The sequence below is a fragment of the Anopheles stephensi genome, chromosome 3 (assembly GCF_013141755.1).
Source record: "Anopheles stephensi strain Indian chromosome 3, UCI_ANSTEP_V1.0, whole genome shotgun sequence".
Classification (NCBI taxonomy): domain Eukaryota; kingdom Metazoa; phylum Arthropoda; class Insecta; order Diptera; family Culicidae; genus Anopheles; species Anopheles stephensi.
The window spans coordinates 43,085,819-43,106,590 of record NC_050203.1 but is presented as its reverse complement, the minus strand read 5'-3'; the positions used below and the strand labels follow the sequence as shown (position 1 = coordinate 43,106,590).

Genomic DNA, 20,772 nt, shown 5'->3' with positions numbered 1-20,772 from the left:
TTTGTGCAGTCGTACCGAGCTCGAACGCACACCATCAAGCAAAATCGTAAAAGAAAAGCAAGATGGCTACCGTTTTGCTCGTCGTGGAATAATTAAACAAGAAGAGAGCCAAAAGCTCAAGATAAAATCGAATTTCCGTTGCTGTAAGAGATGTGTAAACATACGTTATGTGAAATATGCATGTGTAAAAGCGTTGCCCATTAATCGAACGCACAGAAAACTTTGGCCCACATCCGTTTTAAGCAGCCGACCACAATTGTGCATGATCGAGGTGCAAAAGTAAGCAATAGGAAAAGAAAGTTGCCTCCATGTGGAGTTGAACGCAACAAAAACATCCCTCCAAGCTTGATGCACTATTCCCAGAGCATTAATGTGCAGAATCCTCGTCGGGCATCAAATTGCCTATCACGTTCAAGAAAAAGGGTGTTTAGAGAAAGCTATGTAGAGGCAAAAAAAAATAACACACACTCACACATTTACCAACAACAGAAACAATACTTGTGTTTGTTAGTGCGTGCGCGAAGAAATGTTTGCACCAGAGCAGCAGCAGGCAGCAGAAGCAGCATGTATAACATACAAAAAAAGTAAAACAAAACAGCATTTACATTTGGAGCAATAAGCAACCGTCTATCTGCCCCGTATGTATAACTTTGATGCGTATGCGTAATATCGAGGATGTGCTCAGGGTCTTTTCTTCAAAATGAGGCATCTTCCGTACCCGTTTATGCAGTTCCTTCCCCGTACCCTGTTTTTTGATGTTGTGTAGCGAACGACATATAACAAAATGTGAAAAAAGTGTGTTACAATGGGTGCAAGTCAACGGTTTCTTGGACGAGAAGAAGGATCAGTGCAGTGAAGATGTGGTGCAATCCGTAAAGCGCAAATTCAAGTCGTATTCCGTCGTCCTAGTTCGGCTGACACGATGCATTCATGCACTTCACATATAGATTTAATAAGATATTTTGCCTACTTGTGTTGGTTAAAGCTTACTAACATGTGAATATTAGAACTCCAGATGGTGCACTAGGTTTTATGTGTTGTGAACATACATTTTTCAGAACCGAATAGTCCCCGTGCTGGACCAGGCAATCATCTAATGCTGTATGGAATCGGGATTAAATAGACTAATAAGGCAGCCGATGTCAAAGTCAACATGGTAACAAATGCTCGAGTGCTGCTGCATAGAATTGCAAATGTTTCACAACGCATTGTTTTATTGCTTCTTGCAGACTAAAATGATACGCCTACACCAGCTAGGTGGTGATCAGGAACAGCATCCGCCGGATTTAACCACCGAGAACGGCATCGAGGGTGAGAATATTTGCACAGAAATTCCCAGCCTACGGGAAAGCGCGCCGAAATCCACCATCAAGCTGCAAGAAACCTCGACCAAAAGTAGCCCGGTGGAAGATGTGGAGCAGGAGAGCCAAAGTCAGCGCAGGACTTCGCACCGGCTACTGACAGTGAATCGTACCGACACCGGTGGCAGCACTTCCACTACATTATGCTCGTCTCGGTCGATAAATGGCCAGAGCATGCCGGGGAATCTTCGGACTAGTGAACAAAGAGTGTCAGCGACTGTTGATCCTTCTTCGAGCACGAGCATTATTTGCAGTTTGCCACTGAACCGGTTGGAGTCAATACTGGGCATGCTAAATGTAATGCACAAAAGCCCCACGCCCACGACCGATCGGTGCCCTACGGACGGTGCAACGAGACGAGAACAGGACCGTTGCAATATGGTGGGATGTGCAGCTTCGGACGCAGATCGCGCCCACGATGCGGCGTACAAGGTGTTATGCTTGTATTGTGATCGTAGTTTCAGCAGCCAAAAGTTGATGATCAAACACACGGATCGCATTCATCGAATAGCGAAGGAACGACGAAGCAGTGCGCGCGTACTGTCGACAGCGCTGAACGGAACAGACATTTCCGCTTGTTGTCACTTTTGCCATAAAAGCAAGACTCTAAACTTAATGTCAGAAAATTTGCCAGAGTTATTCAAGCACCTGATTTCCGTACACTCTGATCGCTACTACGCCTGCGAGCACTGTACCCTACGTTTTCCGAACGACGAAGCACGAGAAGCGCACATGGAAGCGTTACATTCGTCTACCAACAATGGGCGCCCCAAGTCGAAAGCCGCTCTCAAAGCCTTTAGTCACAGTACTCAAATTGATTGTACTCTTCACCACCAACACCACCTGCCACAGCCGATCGTCAGCATTGTGAACTGCAAAACGCTTAAACCCGGCATCGTAACGGAACCAAACGAGTCTTTTCCAACGGCCCCGGAACCCAGCTCCCGGTCGATGGATCGGCTCGGTGCAAGCAATCGTGTTCACGGCAGCAATGCGAAGGGTGAATCGACAGCACAAAACATCTGTTTGCGATCGTCGCTCCGCAATGCAAATGCGCTGGTAGCCGATAAAGATGCGGAAAGTGGCAAATCAAACACCAAGGCCTTTAAAAAGTCGGAGCGATTGCTGAGAAGAAATTCTGAGCCCATGCTACTGTCACGGTTAGGCATTACCCAGCACAGATTACCTCGTCAGAGCCGGCGGCTTATGGCTGCTGCCTCAATTAATGCAAGCGCTTCACTGCTATCTTCCGATCCATCTTCGTCAGCATCGTCTACATCGTCCACTTCTTCAGTCACGGGGCCATGTTTAGGAAAATTCACAGCCAAGAAAAAGGGTCTCGCACTGTCACATGACGAAGGGCACCCGGTACAAAATTGCTACAATAAAATCACCAAGATGAAAACCATACGTTCTACCCTGCACACCAGCTCGTTGCCGCCCGCAGACGGTCCCGGGGGTCCCGATATGATGGATTCTAGTAAATCATCCGACAAAGGATCAGATGGTAATGCAGCAAATGGCAACCTTTTAGTCCCTAGCACCGGACCAATGGGTGACAGTGCGGGTGGATTAAACAATCGCGGATCGGTGGGTTGTTCGCCGGCCGGTAATATTGTTTGGAGCGATAGTACCTGCGGTGTAAGTGGCAACGCGTCTAGCAGCAATAGCGCTGTGCTAGTGGCAGCAAGCAACGGCGTTTTTGATGAAGACTTCTACGAAACCGTCACACAGAATGTGAAAAACAATCTAAGCTGTCACTTGGACGGAAAACTGGAAGCACCTGCACCCGGTGCACCGAGCCCAATGAGCCCGGTAGCTGTTGTACCAGCGGTACGGTCCACTCTCGTCAAGAGCCCAGTGTCGACGGAAAGCAAAATTCACGAAGCAACTAATCTTCCTGCCGTATCCGTAATGTTTCCCACGCTACTAACCGTGGAGCAGTATGGCACGGATCCGAAGCCAACGACGAGCAGTGCAGCGTTGAGCGCCATACCATCCACGTCGTCAGTGAAAACGAAGAAACCTGTGACTAAAAATTCGTGGAAATGGAAGTGGGACTTTGTGAAGAAATACAAATACGTGAATGAAAACGGGCGAATCGTCAAGAAAATCAAACAACCAACGGTCGGATTGCGCGATCTATCCAAACTGGACATGTGGACACAGTTGACCATGCGTACAAAGCATGAGCTATTCCAACATCGACGGTCCGGCGATGATCAACATCGGATGCCACTACTATCAGACACACCATGTGCAAATGCTTCTGCCAAAGGCGAGCCGCCGGTGCTCATTGCCGAGGTTGGAGCTACTTTGCGCAATGAAAAACGAGCCATGGTTGAGCAGTTGGATCACATCCTCGATGCACGATTGCTGCCGCACATAGATTTAGAGCAGAATGACCAGCGTATCGTAAAGCTTGAGCCGGCTGATGAAGAAGCTAGTAAAGAGCTGCCAACCGGTTTGTATACAGAGCCATTGGACGAGAAAGATGTCACGATTACCCTACCTCCGGTACAAAGTTCGTCCCTTGTACCTTGGTCAAATCAGCCCCAGGCCCCACAACCCAGGGCCAAAACTGTGGACTTCCTGCAAAGTCTGCAGCTCATGCAGCTTAACAAGCACTATCAAAAATCACCTGTCGTGTTGAGTGGCGAGTGGGCCCGTCCTAGGTGTTACATCTGCTATGGCTGTGGTGCAAAGTTTACCTCTCTGAAGCAAGTCGAAGAGCATCGCATCTTCCGCCATCCTCACGTACACTCTACCTTCTACGAGATTGTTGGTCGCGAGCTGATCGAGAAGCGACTGTACAAGAACTTTTTCATCCCGGTCGTAGCATTGATGATGCACCGTTGGCACTGTAGGCGGTTGAACAATCCGGAACGAGTATTGAACAGTGGCATACAGGGCATGAATTCTCAGCACGCAATGGGGGTTTGTGGAATCAATGCTGTGGCCGAAATTAAAAACGAAGATTCTTCGTCAAATGAAGCTACCTCGTTATCGACATCAACTAGGGCCTCCTCTTCGTCGTCTCGCCATTCTACGAACACCACCGTCACTACCCTGCTGGACACCTGCTCTGACGCGATGAACGCGCTCACGCAATGTTCGATGCTCGCAGTTGACGATGAGGATGACGGAAGCAGTGTCCGTTCCGTGATATGTAGCAAATGCCAGAAGGAGTGCCAGAACCAGATGCTGTTGTATGCACACATTCTGCACTGCTCCAATGATTATGTTTGGTTGCAGGCCAAAAAGCGCATGAAGTATCGCCGTGCTAAACGGCGAAGAGGTGGCAATCGTAATGGCGTTAGTTGTGCGCCGTCATTGCTAACCATACCGCGACTGGTGCAGCCGCCTCAAAACGCTGTTGAAAAGGTGGAAACGGCAGAATATCAATCATTATCTTCATCTCCCGACGAAAAGCATACCGCTAACAATATCAGCATCTGTAGTAATGCCAGCAGTAGTAGCAGCGATTGTACTGGCAGCAGCAGTAGCAGCAGTAGCAGCAGCAGCAGCAGCAGCAGCAGCAGCTGCAACAGTAGCACTAGCAACGATAGTTCGAAGGCGAATGGAAACCAGAAGGTTCGGAAATCACCTAAACCAAAGGAGAGTGATAGTAAGTGTATAATGTTTACAAATTCTTTGTCGCAGTTGTTATTAGTACAGCTGTTGATGCGTACCTTAGTGCTACAAAGCTGGGTACATGTTGAGTGAGATGTTATAATCTTTGCTCTTAAAAATCTTTGCAGGTGATATAGTGCAAAAGCTACTGGCAAACCTTCCGGCAAAGCGCAACTCTCGGCAAACGAATTTTCAAACATCGAAACAAATCACCAAGCGTTCGAAGGTGGTAGCAAGGAAGACCTTCTGCTCGGCATCCGGGTCCGTCACATCTCAACAGATAGCGCACGGAGGAAAGCGTTCAGCTTTACTACTTGGTGAATCCACCGTAGCACAACCTACTACTGCACAGACCGCCACTGCTCCTGTTCACAATGGTAACGATATTGATAGTAGTAAGAATTTGTCCACATCTATAATATCTGCAGCAAAGCGGGAAAAAATCCCTCACGGTACTGCTGGTAAAAAATTACGTTCAAGACAAACCATGACCAGTTCCCTTCGGTCTGCAACCGCTGCTGGGCATGTAAAGTCTCAGAAAACACAAAAAGTTGCCTGCAAAAAAACCACCACTTCCTTAGAGGGTAATGTCAGGGATGTTAGTTCCAAACCGTGTTCCAAAGAATCTTCACACATCTTAGAGAAAAGTTCAGAAGTAAGAAAAAAGGGAAAACTTAACCGAGGAAAGCTTGTTGGGACAGTGGTCAAGCAGAAAAAAATGGTAATGTGGAAGAAGAGTAAACACCAGCTGTTAAGATTAACTACGACCAACGGTCATCACCGAATGTTACGTAGCAGTGGTAAGCGTCTGTTACCAGCATCGATTTCCACTAGTCAAACATTCTTATCATCGCGATCCGTTCGTAATCCAGCGCGCGCAAAAAATCTCTTGGTAAACAGGCGAAAACTGTTAAGAACCGAAAAGCAAATACCTTCTTCAGGTGCGATGGTAAAAGACGAAGCGTTAGAAGAAAAAGAATCTAAAGTCAGTGAGCGAAAGGACGACGCCGGTAACAGTACTGCGGACACTGTTAGTAGTTGTGCGGATAGTGGGTCGGTTATTTCTAGCAAAATTAATTCATCGTCTGAAACTGAACCATTTGCCAACATTTCCCCACTCGACTCAGTAGTCGCAAAAGATGGAACAGAGCAGAACAATTCGGAAGTGTTAGTAGAGCAAACTGTCGATAGCTTAGATAAGCTGGCTACTTCCGATATAGAACCAAGTGAATATGTAGCTGTCGAACGCAGTGCAGTGCAGGTAACACCAAATCAACCTATCAGGAAGCAATACATAAAGGACCCACCTGCAACACCGAAAAAGTGTGATCCTGATTCGGAGGAGAATGCTGCGACGTCCGAGTCATTGTCTTCGTGTTCTAGCATGGCAGAACAAAACATGTCTGCAAACGGTGGTCAATCGGCAGCTGGAAGTAAACGGAGAAAGAAGAAGCTGAATGACTGTATTGCGATGCTAACTGGTAAACTGTCGGAACGATTGGGAGTTGATTTTTTTAACAAAGACCAGAGCAATGAAGAGGTTTCTCCAAACGAATCGTCCGCGGGTTGCTCCGTGTCGGAGGTGGAGAAGCTTTCAGCCAACAACGCGGCTACTTCGAGCAGCCATTCTGTATCTTCTGATGAGAGCTCACTTTTCGTGAAACATGATGAACTTGTATCAATGAATGCTCAGCAGCTCCCCGCACGGTCTCCGTGCCTAGTTGCGTTAACCAACAATGCAAAGCCACCCTCAGCATATACAGCATCCGCGGAAAGCATCACATTGCCTGTAGAATCAACATCCGCCACCGCCAACGCAATCGACACCTGGTCGAATAATTATTGCCATGCGCTGCCTGCGACTGCATTGCCTCCTCAATCGGTTCCAATACGCCTTAAAGCTGCCAGTACCGTTCGACCGGTATCACCTATCCTGGCAACACCGGTGACATACGAACGGTTAGCGACACATGCTGCGTCTTCGGCAACTGAACAGATTTCGGACGAACCATTAAATCTGTCCAAAAGCAGTCTCATGGGACCTGGTGCGATCAGGAATGCCACGGTGCAATGGAAACCGGATGATGCTTCCAGTTCGGTATATAAAAGATCACGCTCACAACCGCAGGAACCCTCGGTTTCGTTGAACCCTTCCACGCAACCGATGCACGCTCATAATTTAAAGGCTGACATTCCTGTCGCACATTTTAACCAGCCACTGGACACCTCACCGCATCTAGGTCAACAGAAAGCACGCAAATTAAAATGTCCGTCGCCCCTGACAACCGATTCCGGATGCACTATTACACCGAAAGTGGGAAGAGGCAACTTCTCATCATTAAAGCTTCCGCCTGGGTTAATAATCGAACGGGTGGAATATAAACAATCTCGTCCATCCATTACAAAGGAAGTGCCGTCAGTTACAATAGTGGCACGCCAGCGCCAACTCCCCGCCCCAGATCCGATGTCTTCGATGGCTGAAAATAGTGCAACAGATTTAACAATGGAAAAGCCTGCTTCGTTAACGCACAGCTCAAGCTTGACGCCTTATCCCAACAGCGCTTCTACCTTCGTAAAACCATTACCAAACAGTACTTCCGGTGTAATGGTACATCATGGTAGGCATGATTCGAATCACACGAAGAGCATTGGATACGGCAGCCATCCTGAGACAAACGTTTTTCATCGACGCTCTGAACAAACCACCGACAGTTTAGCACCAGTGTGTTTTCCTTCCGCGTTAAGGTCTGGCCCCTGTCCGGAAAATCGAATATCCGTCACGATTACCGAGTCTTGTTCTACTGCTCACGAGCGCGTCCAGGATATGCAAACTAGCGTTGATTTGTCAACAACACCCCAAAAGGATAAAGCTATTTCATCCTACTGTTTGCCATCGGCAAAGGATACAATGCCAATAAGAGCTCCACAGCGAATGGCACCTTCGGTCATTCCTTCCACTTTGCACAAAATGCCCATTGGTGGTGTGACTGGACATGCAGCCGGGTCTTCCGTGAAAACACCACCGCCAATCACAACGCTGATTATTCCACAAGTCCCTATGCCACCGTTGGCAAGCCAGACCGTCTATCCGCTGAAACGTGCAAGACGCAAAAGTGTGTTTGTACCGATGTCGGTACCGACCGACGAATCGAACCGTGATGTAATGGCTAAAGCTGTGAGACAACAGCATCCAATCATTCCAACGTTTGCTGCAGCACCATCGCCACAGTCCGGCACCGCTGGTAGCATAACAAGTGCTAATCTGTTAGCGTCCATGTCGTTGTCATTTATTGCACCGAGTTTGCTGCCGGTACCGGGGACATCAATGTTAAGTCCAATCGATATGCAGCGGCTCGCCACAGTTAGGCTCCCGGCACATTTGCAACCTCCTGTAATTCCACCGTTAAAAATACCAGATCCAGCAACTTCCGCTAGCATGCTGGAAAAGATGTTTCATCCTACGCATAGTAACGTACTATCAACCGGGCTCGAGCTGAAACCAGACGCTCAGAGTCATCAACCTAAACCACCCTCAGCAACACAAACAACTGCAATACGTTCACATATGTACGCCAACCCTGTAGAAGAAAATTCACATTTCATTCCGTCACTACCGGCAAACCTGAATGGATTCATTACTCAACCAGAACATATAGTGAACACAAACATGCCGGCAACTGCCAGAACGTCCGATACGAAAACTGCGAAACCGAACAACAGTTCGTCTGGAGCGGCTAGTAAAGGCAGTGGCCGCATAATGAAACGCAGAGCTTCTGTGGCGGACCTGCAACGGAAAGCGTTGATGGAACAAATTTGGAATCAGTCAATTATAGATAAAATGATGAGCGAAAAAGACACGAGAATTGTCAGCGGTTTTGAAGAAACAAAGAAAACAGTGCACACCACTGTTCCAGCAGCGGAAATTGTGCTAGAAAAGAGCAGTAATGTACAAAAATTAGATCAACAAATCACACGCCTGGAAGAAGAATTAGCAACTAATGCTGATAAATCGCACATCATCACGCACACCTCCACACCTAGCAACGCACCAACTAAGAATAAAGCTGAAAGACAAAGTAAAAAGAAGCATCCGGCTGAATTGGGTTCCGTACCGACAAACGAATTGAAAGCACCCGATAGCATGGCCCAACCTATAGCACTACTTCAGCATGCAGGAGTGCAGAGGCCTCATGATACTGTTACTGTTCCACTTAATAACTTACATACAGAATGTGAAAAAATGCAAGATCCACAGAAAGAGCATGCTGGAGAGCTGCAAGCCAGACCGGAGGAGCTAATCCCACCGGCACGTACTTTGGAAACGCGAAAAGACTCCAGCACAACTCTCGAACCGGCACACCACACGACAGGCGACAACAAGGAAGCAGATTCAACTGCACCTTTACCAACGATAAATGCTGCTGACACTATCAAGCCCACTGATAAAACTGATGCAGCGTCGGAGGATGGTTCGGCTCATGTAAGTGACTGCCAGGCAAGCGCCGAGATACAAAAGGAAGGGGGGTCGAAGAAGGTGGTACGCAAAAGGAGAAAAAACGAATTGGCTTCCATACTGTCGGACCAGCTACTGGAAAGCTTTAAGGAAGTGGACAAGTCGCGATTGGATGATTTAAAGCTGCTGCATGATTTAACATGTGAGACGCCCGATGTAAAGTTCACCCTGGAACAGATCCCGCAGTTAGCCAAGCGGAAGTCTAACCCACGAATGCCCGAGCTATTGATACAAGATTCATCCAAGCTAATGACTTCGGTACATACAACCAGCAAAAAAGTGAACAGTACTAATAAAAAACTGGTCAAAGACAAAGAACCGGCTGCACCGCAACCGGCAACTGCTAAAGACCCGAAAACTAAACCATCGACCGGCACGCTTGGCTGTAGTGTACAGCCAACATCCTCCCTGCTACAAAGTAGGGCTAAAGGTGTTCAGATGCAAGAGGGAAAAGAAAAATCGGTTGCACTAGCTACTATCGACTCAAAAGAATATGCACCTGTCAATGCACAAGAAAGCACCGAAAAGCTAAATAATTCGATGGACCCAAGTTCGGTAGTATCTGCTAAAGCGAGTCGAACAAAAACGCTCAACTCCATAAATGGAGAACACAAGACTCAAAATTCTCCTAAGCAAACATCAACCAGACTCACCGATTCCGAATCGTGTACGGATTTAGCTACTGCGCACGACAAAACTGATGATGTTACCATCCATGACCGTAAAAATGTATTAAGAAAACGGGCTTCAACACCGGCCGCAGGAGTAGTACAGCAGGTAACCGGTGTGAAAAATAATTCTAAAGAAAAAAACGATGATGTCACGTTGGGAAACCAGTTACCAGTCATTGGTAGTGTTCACCTGACGGAAGCAGTAACTGGCAAAACTGTAGATACACCAGTTGCACAAAAGGCAACATCCCATCCCCCGAAACGAATAATGTCTCGTCGCAAATCAGTGTTTGTGGACTGCGATTTGGCACAATATGTTGAAAAGGAAGAAAATAAGCTGAAAAAAGAATCTGCCAACGTGTCGTTCAAGGACGATCTTGTGCTGATACCTAGGCGAGGTACACGAAGCCAGGCCCAGTTGAGCTTCGATTTGGCAGAAAACTTCCCGGAATCGGCTATGAAGCCTCGCGATCCTCGCAGACGAGTTCTACAGAAGCGTCGCGAAGAAGAGCTTAATGCTAGGGAAAACAAAATGCAACTGGAAGCCAAGGGCGTCCGTAGTAGTCCACTTTCAGTCGACAAACAGACGATTGTCGGTATGGTGGAAACACCAGTGGCCGCGGCTTCCGTTAAATCAAACAAAGTGGATAAACGAGAAAAGCAGGTACCATCGAATCCGCCGAACGAGTTATTAGTGGACTCAAAATCCAAAAATGATGAAGAAGAAAAGCCTGTCGAAGTTCCGGAACAAGTACCATTACGAAGAATCAGCGCTAGAAGGGCCTCGGTATGCGTGCGTTCCTTGACGAGTGCGAAAAATGTTAAAGACGAAACTAGCAATACTCCTTCAGCATCGGTTGCAGTTGCAGTTCCGGAAGACGAGCGTCTGCGCGATATCGGGAATGAAGTGAAGCGTGTCTATAAGCGCAGAGCTTCAATTTACCGACCAACAGCCGAATTGCAAGCGCCTGATGATGATACCGGTGGAAAGCAGGGCATTCATAAATCATTAAATTCGAACATGGGAGTAGAGAATACGGGCCTCGCGAGGAAAAAAGAGACAGTGTCTCAGAAATCACCCATGCGGCGTTCTAAAACACCTGGCCCTAGCGACTGGAAGCGCAGAAATCAGCTTCCATTAAATGGGACGTCCGAACCTCTGATTGAATCGTTACTGCTGCATGCCACTGACGCTGAGGCGAATGCTCCAAAGCGACGCACGACAAAAAATAGCCAGATTGCAGAAACAGTTTCCAAGTTGTTCAACATTCAAGAGGAAATTATGCTGATAGACAGCTCAAGGCGTAAACCACGTAAAGCTATTACGCCGGTCGTACCGACAGAGAGCGCATCAGCTCCGGAACCCATAAAGCAAACGCTAGATAGTACAAATAGCGCTTCACTGGAGAAAACAAACGAGAAATACAAAACGATATCGGCGTACGATTCTCCGATGGGTAGTAATGGAGTAATGGAGGAAATGACAGAACCACGGTTGCCCAGAAAATCCTTTTCATTTTCCAACGATGAAGATGAATCGCCAAAAGCGATAAAAAAATTAGTGGAAAACATCATCAACAACACGACCAACTCGTCTAACGCTTCGACTGATTACTCCGATGACGATAACATGTCGCTGGCTTGTTTTGCGGCTCGCAGTAATGTGCCTATCGCGCATTCGCAACAAACGGCGGATATGTTTGCCAAACCTCCATCCACCGTCCCGACACGTGCTATGTCGGTAATTGCAGACGATGAAAGTACTACCAACACCGATGCCTTAGACGATGATATGATGAGCGTGACTACCGAAATACCAACATCGACAAACAAGTCGCGAATGGGCACCCGGCGCGTAAGACGAAAACGTCGTAAAACCATGCGCCAGAGCAGCAAAATAAAGCGTCAACAAGCAAAAACACAGGAAGAGAACAACAAGCCGGTGCAATCCTTCAACTGCACCCTTTGCCGCAAGGTATTCAAAAAGCAGGATGCATACAACAAGCATCGCATGACGCTCTCGCACATTGCCAAGCTTTCGGAGCAAGAATACCTAGTTGCGCAACAGAATCAGGAGAGGCGACAGGATGATTCGTTGCAGCTGTCTGACGAAGGCGCGCAGCCTCCCCCTAAAACGGCCCCTGAACGACCGGATATTGAAATGGTGGAAAAAATCGTGACATTGGATGTACCCTCGGTCATTGCGACTATTCCTGACGGTGGTTTGTCCGTAGCGGCATTGTCGCTGGCAATCACCGACAAGGGCAAAAGTCACGATCACCACGATCAAGAGGTAAAGGAACTCAGTCAAGAAGAGAAGCTTTTCTTCGAATGTTGTTCGATGCTGAAGGAATCGAATTCTGGCGAGAACGATAAATTGCAGCGTGTCACTGTGTCTTTAAAATCAAGCGAATTGGTAAATTCAATAGACCTTGCTAATCCGTGCGTAGTGCTTGCAAATGAGGGAAACAATGTATCCGCCCCTGTACCTTCCGCTCAGTTGCCCCTGATAGAACATAACCAGATACTTCCAGTGAGCCCAACGTGCTGTGCAAAGGAGCCGTTCGAAACGGCAACGGTCATCCAACAGCAAGAAGACACAATTTTCCAGCAAAATCACGAAGGGTTGTTGGGAGAGGCAACAAACTTTATGGTACATCGGTATGTTTTGGCAAAGGATGCAGGGAGTGTATCACCACCAGCACACCACACGGTAAAGTCAACATCGGCTATTTCTGCTGCTGCTGGTAACAGTAGTAGCAGCAGCAGTAGCAGTAGTAGCAGTAGTAGCAGTAGCAGTACCAGCAGCAACAGGAGTACCAGCAGCCGAAGTAGTACTGACAGCAACAGTATCAACAAGAGTAATGCCAATAATGCAAAAATTAAAACTAAAGGAGCACTCAAGGGATACGACAACTTCAAAGTGTCCATCCCAATGACTGGTCTGACTGTGATGTCAACTAATACGGCAGGTTCAGGTATTGGTGTGGGCAAAGAATCGCGTCTAGACACTCTTGCCGATGTTGCTTTGTGTGGTGATATTCCGAAAGAGTTTGGCATAGCGGTCCAGAACGATGAGATAACTGCTACTACTACTACTGCTACTACTCTTGTCAGTGAGGATGAGCGTGTTCGTGCTTGCCCGGAAACACTCGCTAGGTTGCCCGTGGTTGAGACTGACATGTTTCTTGATGCTAAGGTGCACGCACCTTCATTACCGTTGATGGAAAAGAATGAACGAGATGGTACTGCTGGGACGAAAAATAACTCCATTGTGTTACGCACTTGTGTGGAAAACAATTCAAAATCCCAAATATCGAATAGGACAGGCAGTGGGAAAAATCGCGACACTTCCGCCAAATCACAAGCCAAACCTTCTAATCGATGGACATCATCCGGACCATATCGCAGGAAAATGGATAAAAATAATCACCCTCCAAACGTAGAAACAGCAGCAGCAGCAGCAGCAGCAACAGTACCTTGTGATCATACATTTTTGTACGAGGGGGACGATGTTTACGCATTCCAAGATTCACCGTGCGACGGTGATCTACCGTCGACGTATTCTTCAAAGAAAAATAGTAATGCAGTGCAGTACCAAAGCATGTTGAAGCATGATGAAAAGGCTCAGCAACACACAGCACCCAATGCAATAGTACACCAGACGACTGCACCCGAAGAGCACGAGGATAGTCAGATGTCGAGCTTGAGCTTTTCGGATCGGGATGACTTTGTGTACGGTACCAACACGATGAGCGAAGAGGAGGAAGAGGAAGAGGATAAGAATAGTAGCATAAGCAGCGAACAGACTGCACCGAAAAAGCTCACCAACGCGGATGTTCAGAAGAAGAGTCTGATCATGGGTCGGATCTTCAAAAAGGGCGGAGCAAAGGATAAGCTTATAGGTGATGCGGGAACGCGCAAGTGCCCAACAACTTCGCTTGAAGCAAGTACTGCACCCGAGGTTCCACACAAGCTTGCCGCCGGTACGGCAGCGGCAACAGTTGCAAAACCGACGACCAATGCTAAATCGGCCGCGAAAGATTTCGACAAACTGTTTGACACGCTCAAAAATGACGCTGCTGCAGCGACAGACGAGATACAGAGTGCAAATGAACCACAATACGACACTCGTCCTCCGACAGGGTTTTGTGGTGAGGAAATGCTTCGGCCACCGGGTGTTGTCGAACATCAGGCAAATAATTCCAACCTTCCGGATAGTCTCGAGCAACGGGATTACGAAACAACAGTCGATACGGGGCCAGAGCGATTGCGTCGCCGAAGAACAGGGCAGCAAAAGATTCTGACGGAGACGTGGGATTCGGACGAGTTTGAAGACTTTCAAACGGATGACATCATGAAGCTGATCGATCGAACGGAGGACGATGAGCCAAACGACCATAATGCACAGTCCAAGAAGAGGGCCCTATTACACAGGGCATCTGAGGAAAAAGTAAAATCAACAAGCCTAGAGAGTACACTTCCCGCTCCCGCGAAAAAGTCATCATCGCTCAATGATAGCTGTACCAGCGAGAAAGAATATCGTAGGACCGAGCATACGGGACTCAAAAAAGGTGGTATACACTCGCTTGGTGATAAGAAGCCGCCATCCAAACCCGACGCAACAGTTACGGATGACACCATACGAAAGGTGATGGAAAGCGTCATACTAGAAACCATGGGCAAAAGCTGTATCACCGGCAAACGCAAGCCAACAGCTCACTCGGGAACGTTGGGTTTGGACAATAGGGAGGTAGCAGCAGCCGTAGCCTCCAACAATAAGACGCTCCGGCACTCGTCTAATGGTGATGGCAGTGGCAAAGGTTCTCTGGCATCAAATGTTTCTACCGAAGACGTTTCACTCGCACTAGAATTAACATCACTAGAAGAGCACACGCTCGAATCGAGTGTAGTCATATCTTCAAAAACAATAACGAGCAAGTTCAAACAAAAGCTTAATTCATCTCTGCGCGATAGCCTGGTGCCATCCAAGGAAGGTACCAAGCAAGAGAGCAACGAAAACGATACCACCATTTCGCGATCCAAGCCGAGCATGATGGTTGCAAACACTTCTACGGCCATACCTGCATCAAATCATCCTGTCACAACTGTACCATCAACTGCAGCCCCTAGTAACAACAACAACAATAATAACAAAATCAACAACAATAACAACACTATCAATAGCAAAGTGTCGGGCAAATCGTCGAAGGTAGTAGTGACGGGGGGAAGCAAGAACAGAGGAAAGCCCAAAAGTACCGAAGAGGACTGGAGCGGTAGAGCGGTGGCTGTACCGGGCAGCAAACAGCGAAAAGTAGCACCAAAGAAAATGAAGAACATTGCTTACGACCCCGACAGTGACTATGAGCAGAGCATCAAGTGTAAGAAGGTGAAGCGCAAATTGTTGGAAAACGACATCGAAGCCAATCTGAAGATCGAACAGCTTCAATCGACGCTGCTGAATGCGGAAGACAATAGCATCCTGTTAGCGACCTCGCGCCGCAAGCGTAATGCAGGAGATATGCTGTACTATTGGTCGTCGAGCAGTGACGAAGAGGAAATGGAAAAGGAGGAAAAGTCGAACGCCAAACATAATGACCGGCATCGGCATCGCAAGCCGACGAACAACAATAATGCCCCGTCTGGGAAGAAACGCGGCCGCAAGAGCAAACAACAATCAGGCAGCCCGAATGCGGTGGAACTCATAATCGATGGAGCCAATATCCCGGAGGATGTGGAGTTGAAGGATGAAACCAAAGCGAAGGATACGTCCGCTGTTCGACACATCGCACACGGTACGCCGGAAACAACGGGTGATGGGAAAAAGCTGAGAACAAGCAGCGCTATCACTGAGAAAAAGGCAGCACAAACGCCCAAAAAGAAGCAACCGAAACAAACTGAGCCGGAAAAGTCGTTACAGCTGCAAACACTACCCGTACAAACGGAGGCAGAACCGTGCGGCACCGGTAGTGAGCATCTACAGCAGCATGGCTGGATAATGGGTGACTCGCACAAGAAGCTCGTAACTATGCTAGCTCATGCAAAAGGAAAACACGATAGTCGCAACAGACAGACAACAAACCGAAAGAAGTAGGTATCACCAACTCGTAGGAAGCTCGCATTAAACGTCCAGCTGCGCGTAACAATCCGTAAAGCTCAACAACAAACACAACCAGTTCAGACTCAGATTAGTACATTTTCAATCACCATATAGTTTTCTCCAACGGTCTCCTTGGACATCACAAAACCCTTGGCATGGTCATTGCTGGCTTGGCCAAATCAGTGTAACTGTTTTCCTTCTGAGAATGTGTGATAATGTTCCTGACGCTCATCCCGGATCACCCATCGGAACAGCACATTGACAAAACAGAAAAACAAATTCCCTTGCTTTAAGTCGCATAATGCATGTCTGTGTGTGTGAGTGTGAGTGTTGATATTAAAATTATCGACCATATCTCGTGTAATGAGGGGGATTGCAGGAAATAATGGCAACTACAAAGCAGTATATCGAAGGTGGAATCAAAAATACCAGTATGAAGGGATTGGAGGGTAGCAAAATACCAGGTCAGGTCGTCCTTTACGAAACAAGGGTATGGACGAAATGGAATGGATAGCGCATTGTAAAGAAATTAAAACCCATATGCAAATAGTGATGAACGGAACAGAATGGTGGAGTGGTGGTTAGCACATAAGAACATAATACTGTGAAGAGCAGAAAAAAATGTTAGTTACTGCATTTTTTGAAGATGGTTCTTTAGTGTTTTTGTTTTTGTTTTTAAATTCCTTTTGCTACCGACACAGATAATTGTATGAAAGATTTTAAGAAGGTAGTGAATTTGATTAATAATCGCTATCGCAACAGTTCTACGACACTGCACGAATTGTTGTGCTACGCTGGAAGTTTGAGCAGTAATTAGCGAATGGCAGTGAAAAGTTGTAAATCATTAACTTGACCGTAGTAGTGTCGAGAGCGTTGAAACGAGAGTAGCGAACTATGTGCATACTTCCTTCCGGCAAACGAATCTCCTGTGGTCTCGATCGAACCGTTGTATATAAATAGGCGGGAATGTGCATTCGCTAGGAACGGATGAACAAAACTAGCATTAGCAAATTTCGTAAAGACGATTGATTGATGAATTTCCAATCCGAACGCACATTATATGTGTGAGTGTGTAATGTATGATAAAAATATAGAAAACTGGTGCAGAGAAGAATTGTGATTAGAGGAACCACCAGGAGCTAGGTTTTGTGGAAGGCAAATTGTCTAATGGTCTGTTTTTATTTTTACATATTTGGTGGTTTGTTGGATGCCCTTCCTTAATCTCCGATACGAGGGCATACATCACACAAATGTTATGGAAAACACAAAAAAAAACAAACAAACAAAAAACACACTACAAAAAATTTAAGTTCAGTGGTTTTGTGGCAAAAGTTAAAATAAACATTACAACACATTTCCTAGTGGACGTCGTCATCTGCATCATCAGCAGCCAAGTAGCTGCAATTGCTAGTTTTGCAGCAATACTCACAGTATTCATCAGCGGCGGTACCATACATTTCGTTTGAACGGTTTTAATGCGAAAGGAAGAACGCACGCTACACTGTTGTAGCGGGGTGTATAGCTCTCTGCGGCGATGAACATGTATAAAAAGCAGCACTTACACGTACCGCGTAAGAAACAAACCTATTGAAATCTTATAACAAAATATGTGACATTAGGTGTAACCGTACATCTGGTATTTGAATATTTGTGCATAAGCGCGCGCGTACAGGAAGCGCATGAATCATCAGATAAACAGCAATATTTAATGACGAGCGATCTCAGCAAAAGCGCAAATTATTCCGATACACTGAAGCATACAACACGTGTTCGCATGCTTATGATGGACGCATGGCGAGACGGACGGGGGTCGGGGCACAAAAGAAGAGAGAAAGAGAGAGAGAGAGAAGAAGGTGGATTGCAAGGAACACGATTTTATACCATATTGTAAGCATATAATGGAAATAGTAATGGGGCGGATGCGTACGACGAGTGTGGTGGTGGTGGTGCTGTAAAGGCTGTAAAACAATAATTTCTGAACATACATTACCACAGGACACAACACAACAACAAAACTATTCATTCATGCCATCCTTCTGCTATGCAAATCGGAAAACTGTATTTGGAGGTATGGTTGCACACTAGAACACAATGTGGAACGTGATGCGCAACAACAACAGCAACAACAAACACATCAAAAATTGATGGAGGAGAGGATGGAAAGCTTATCTCTAGAGGCAAGTTAATGTAGAGATCTGCGTCTCGATGAAGTTGTTTATCATTTGTGGGCAGGGCAGGTCAAAACGGATTGCTAATCAGTAGAGAAGGGAAAGAGCATCACACAGAACTGTATTGTATTGACTGCCATATAAACTTAATTCCCGTGTCGTTAGTCCAAAAAGTAAAATATCATAAATGTTCGTATTGTGTTGATTAGTTGGGACAGTCTTTATTGATAAACGCTTCTTGTTACACATACATTTGTGCTCGCCAAGTCGTGTATTTCTTTTGTTATTCACATGCACATGCACATGCAAAATTGAGCACAGGTCTGCTGGTGATCTGCGCCCGATTGGAGAGTGCTGATAACATGCAGATAAGTTGATAAGAAAATGGATGGAGTTTTACGTTCTCTGTAAATCGATGATTTCTGGCGATTGAACCAAATCAATGTAAACATATTTTAATGAACCGTGCGTGGTATGAACTGTTGAACGGAAGGTGTGGAAACATTCAATTAGATAAATACTGCTACTGCTACACGAAAATGAATGATATCTCTATGCTTCATGTTTCCGATGAATCACCTAATATCATCATCACCTTCGGACAGTTCATTTTCATTTGTAAAAACTCTTTGTTACTTGCTAGCAGATTCATTTTCTCTGTTTACTAAATGTATTTTAGTGATTAATAAACAATTACTCGAGGAGGTTGTGCTGTTGCAATTAGATACATCGACCAAGGAAAGAAACCTGAAAATAACAGTGGTGGTCCAAACATACGGCGCTGGCTTGGCCGGCTGAGTTCAACACGAAGCGAACGGTAAACATAAAACACGAAAAAGGAACAGGTATGTACGGAAGCAAAATTAGACAGAAAATTTAAATCTTTTTCTCGTTGGAATTCATGCAGTTTTATGCCAGATTTAGTAAGAACAGCAGCAACTGCAACAGGTGGCCTAGTTGTTCATTTAAATTATTTTGTCTAAATGAACGGATTAAAAATCTCCGAGTCATACTGTTAATATGATATGTATTATTGTACATTGTGCTGAAACAAGATGCAGAAGAGCTGTGTTTTCACATATTAGAGCGTAATGCTGCTTCTTAGTGGGGTGGGCCTTCAAACAACGACGAAGTATTGTGGAACTGTGAAAAGCTGCAACGTTAACGGTCTTAAAGGTAAAAATATTACCTCGCTACCTTTTTTTTTTGGAAGGTCAGTATTGCTTTATTCTATTAAATTATTTATATTTTTTAGTACTACGGCTTGACGCCCGCCGTATTGTCCAGTAGTATTGCTTTATAATTGAGCTATTTTTATAGAGCTTTGCTTGATTGTGTTGTTTTCCTAAATACAATTGTAATATCAATTATGAAACATGCTATAAATGCCTTACAACAACTGATTAAATAAATAAAAAAGATGACTGCGATATCAATAATGCTTAATATTCAGGTAATTTGTCTAATTTCCCCGTTTCCTGGAGGCGCCTTACAAGAATTAAAATGCTAATTATTCCATGCGAGGGTGGGCTTTTCCAGTTTCTATTCCAACCTGAAAAAAGGCTTTAAAAATCATACCCGAATTAGATGATGGACTAAGAGTATTATTCTCCAAGCATTTGATAGTATTAAGTATAGTCGTATTTTCCTTTCTTTTCAATTGAAACAGAAACAACTTGAACTTAGAACTTGCAATTATGGTGGTCAACGACTTTCGTTGACAACCGTTTGTATCGCACATTGTGAACACCTTGATTTGAGAGCCCACCTCACATGCATGGAGTCTGGCAAAATCTAAAGCGATGTTTCGAAGCACGCAAAAGCGACCGAAATCGACACGAACACGCTATTCAAGTTTGCGGCGCAAGGGTCCGTGACGATTCGATGTCGCGGATTACACGTCAATGTGTTCGAACTGACTGCATTTTATTGGCTGAATGATTCACAATTTAACTGTGTAAGAATACGCACGTTGCTTCACTTAGTAGACAAGCTTGGTGGCGTTCGCCAATCGATTGATTGCGTTCATTTCTATGTGTTTGTGTATTTCGCTCGCTTCATTCAGCCTCTGTCCTTCTGTAAAACGATACGTTTATTGTCTGTCGAACTTAGAAACGTAAACAAAGCACGATGATTCGCTTTGCTGGTGAAAAATTATGGGGTGCTACGATTCGAAGCTAGGTCTTTTAATGCACAACTCGGGTCGTCTAGAACGATTTGACAACCAAAACCGAAAAGAGGGAAAAGTACGCCCCGATCAAACAAACGTTGAGTTGATCACAGTTTTTGGTGAATAATGGGAAATTATCGTTTAATTTTTTCACTT

At 45.8% G+C, this 20,772-nt stretch overlaps 1 protein-coding gene across 6 annotated transcripts; it reads left to right on the top strand.

Annotated features, from left to right (window-relative positions):
• The first annotated feature begins 33 nt into the window (after positions 1-33).
• Positions 34-19,150, top strand: LOC118510554 (serine-rich adhesin for platelets). 6 transcript variants are annotated; one of them, XM_036052534.1, is made up of 4 exons: positions 34-143; positions 1,008-1,156; positions 1,230-4,989; positions 5,123-19,150. In XM_036052534.1, exons 2-4 carry the CDS (start codon positions 1,154-1,156, stop codon positions 16,270-16,272), a joined length of 14,913 nt encoding a protein of 4,970 aa, XP_035908427.1. In that variant the 5' UTR covers positions 34-143; positions 1,008-1,153; the 3' UTR covers positions 16,273-19,150. The 6 variants fall into 6 exon arrangements, with proteins under 6 accessions (XP_035908427.1, XP_035908424.1, XP_035908426.1 ...); XM_036052531.1 differs by having other exon boundaries at positions 37-279; positions 1,059-1,156; XM_036052533.1 differs by having other exon boundaries at positions 37-279.
• Positions 19,151-20,772: the final 1,622 nt, after the last annotated feature.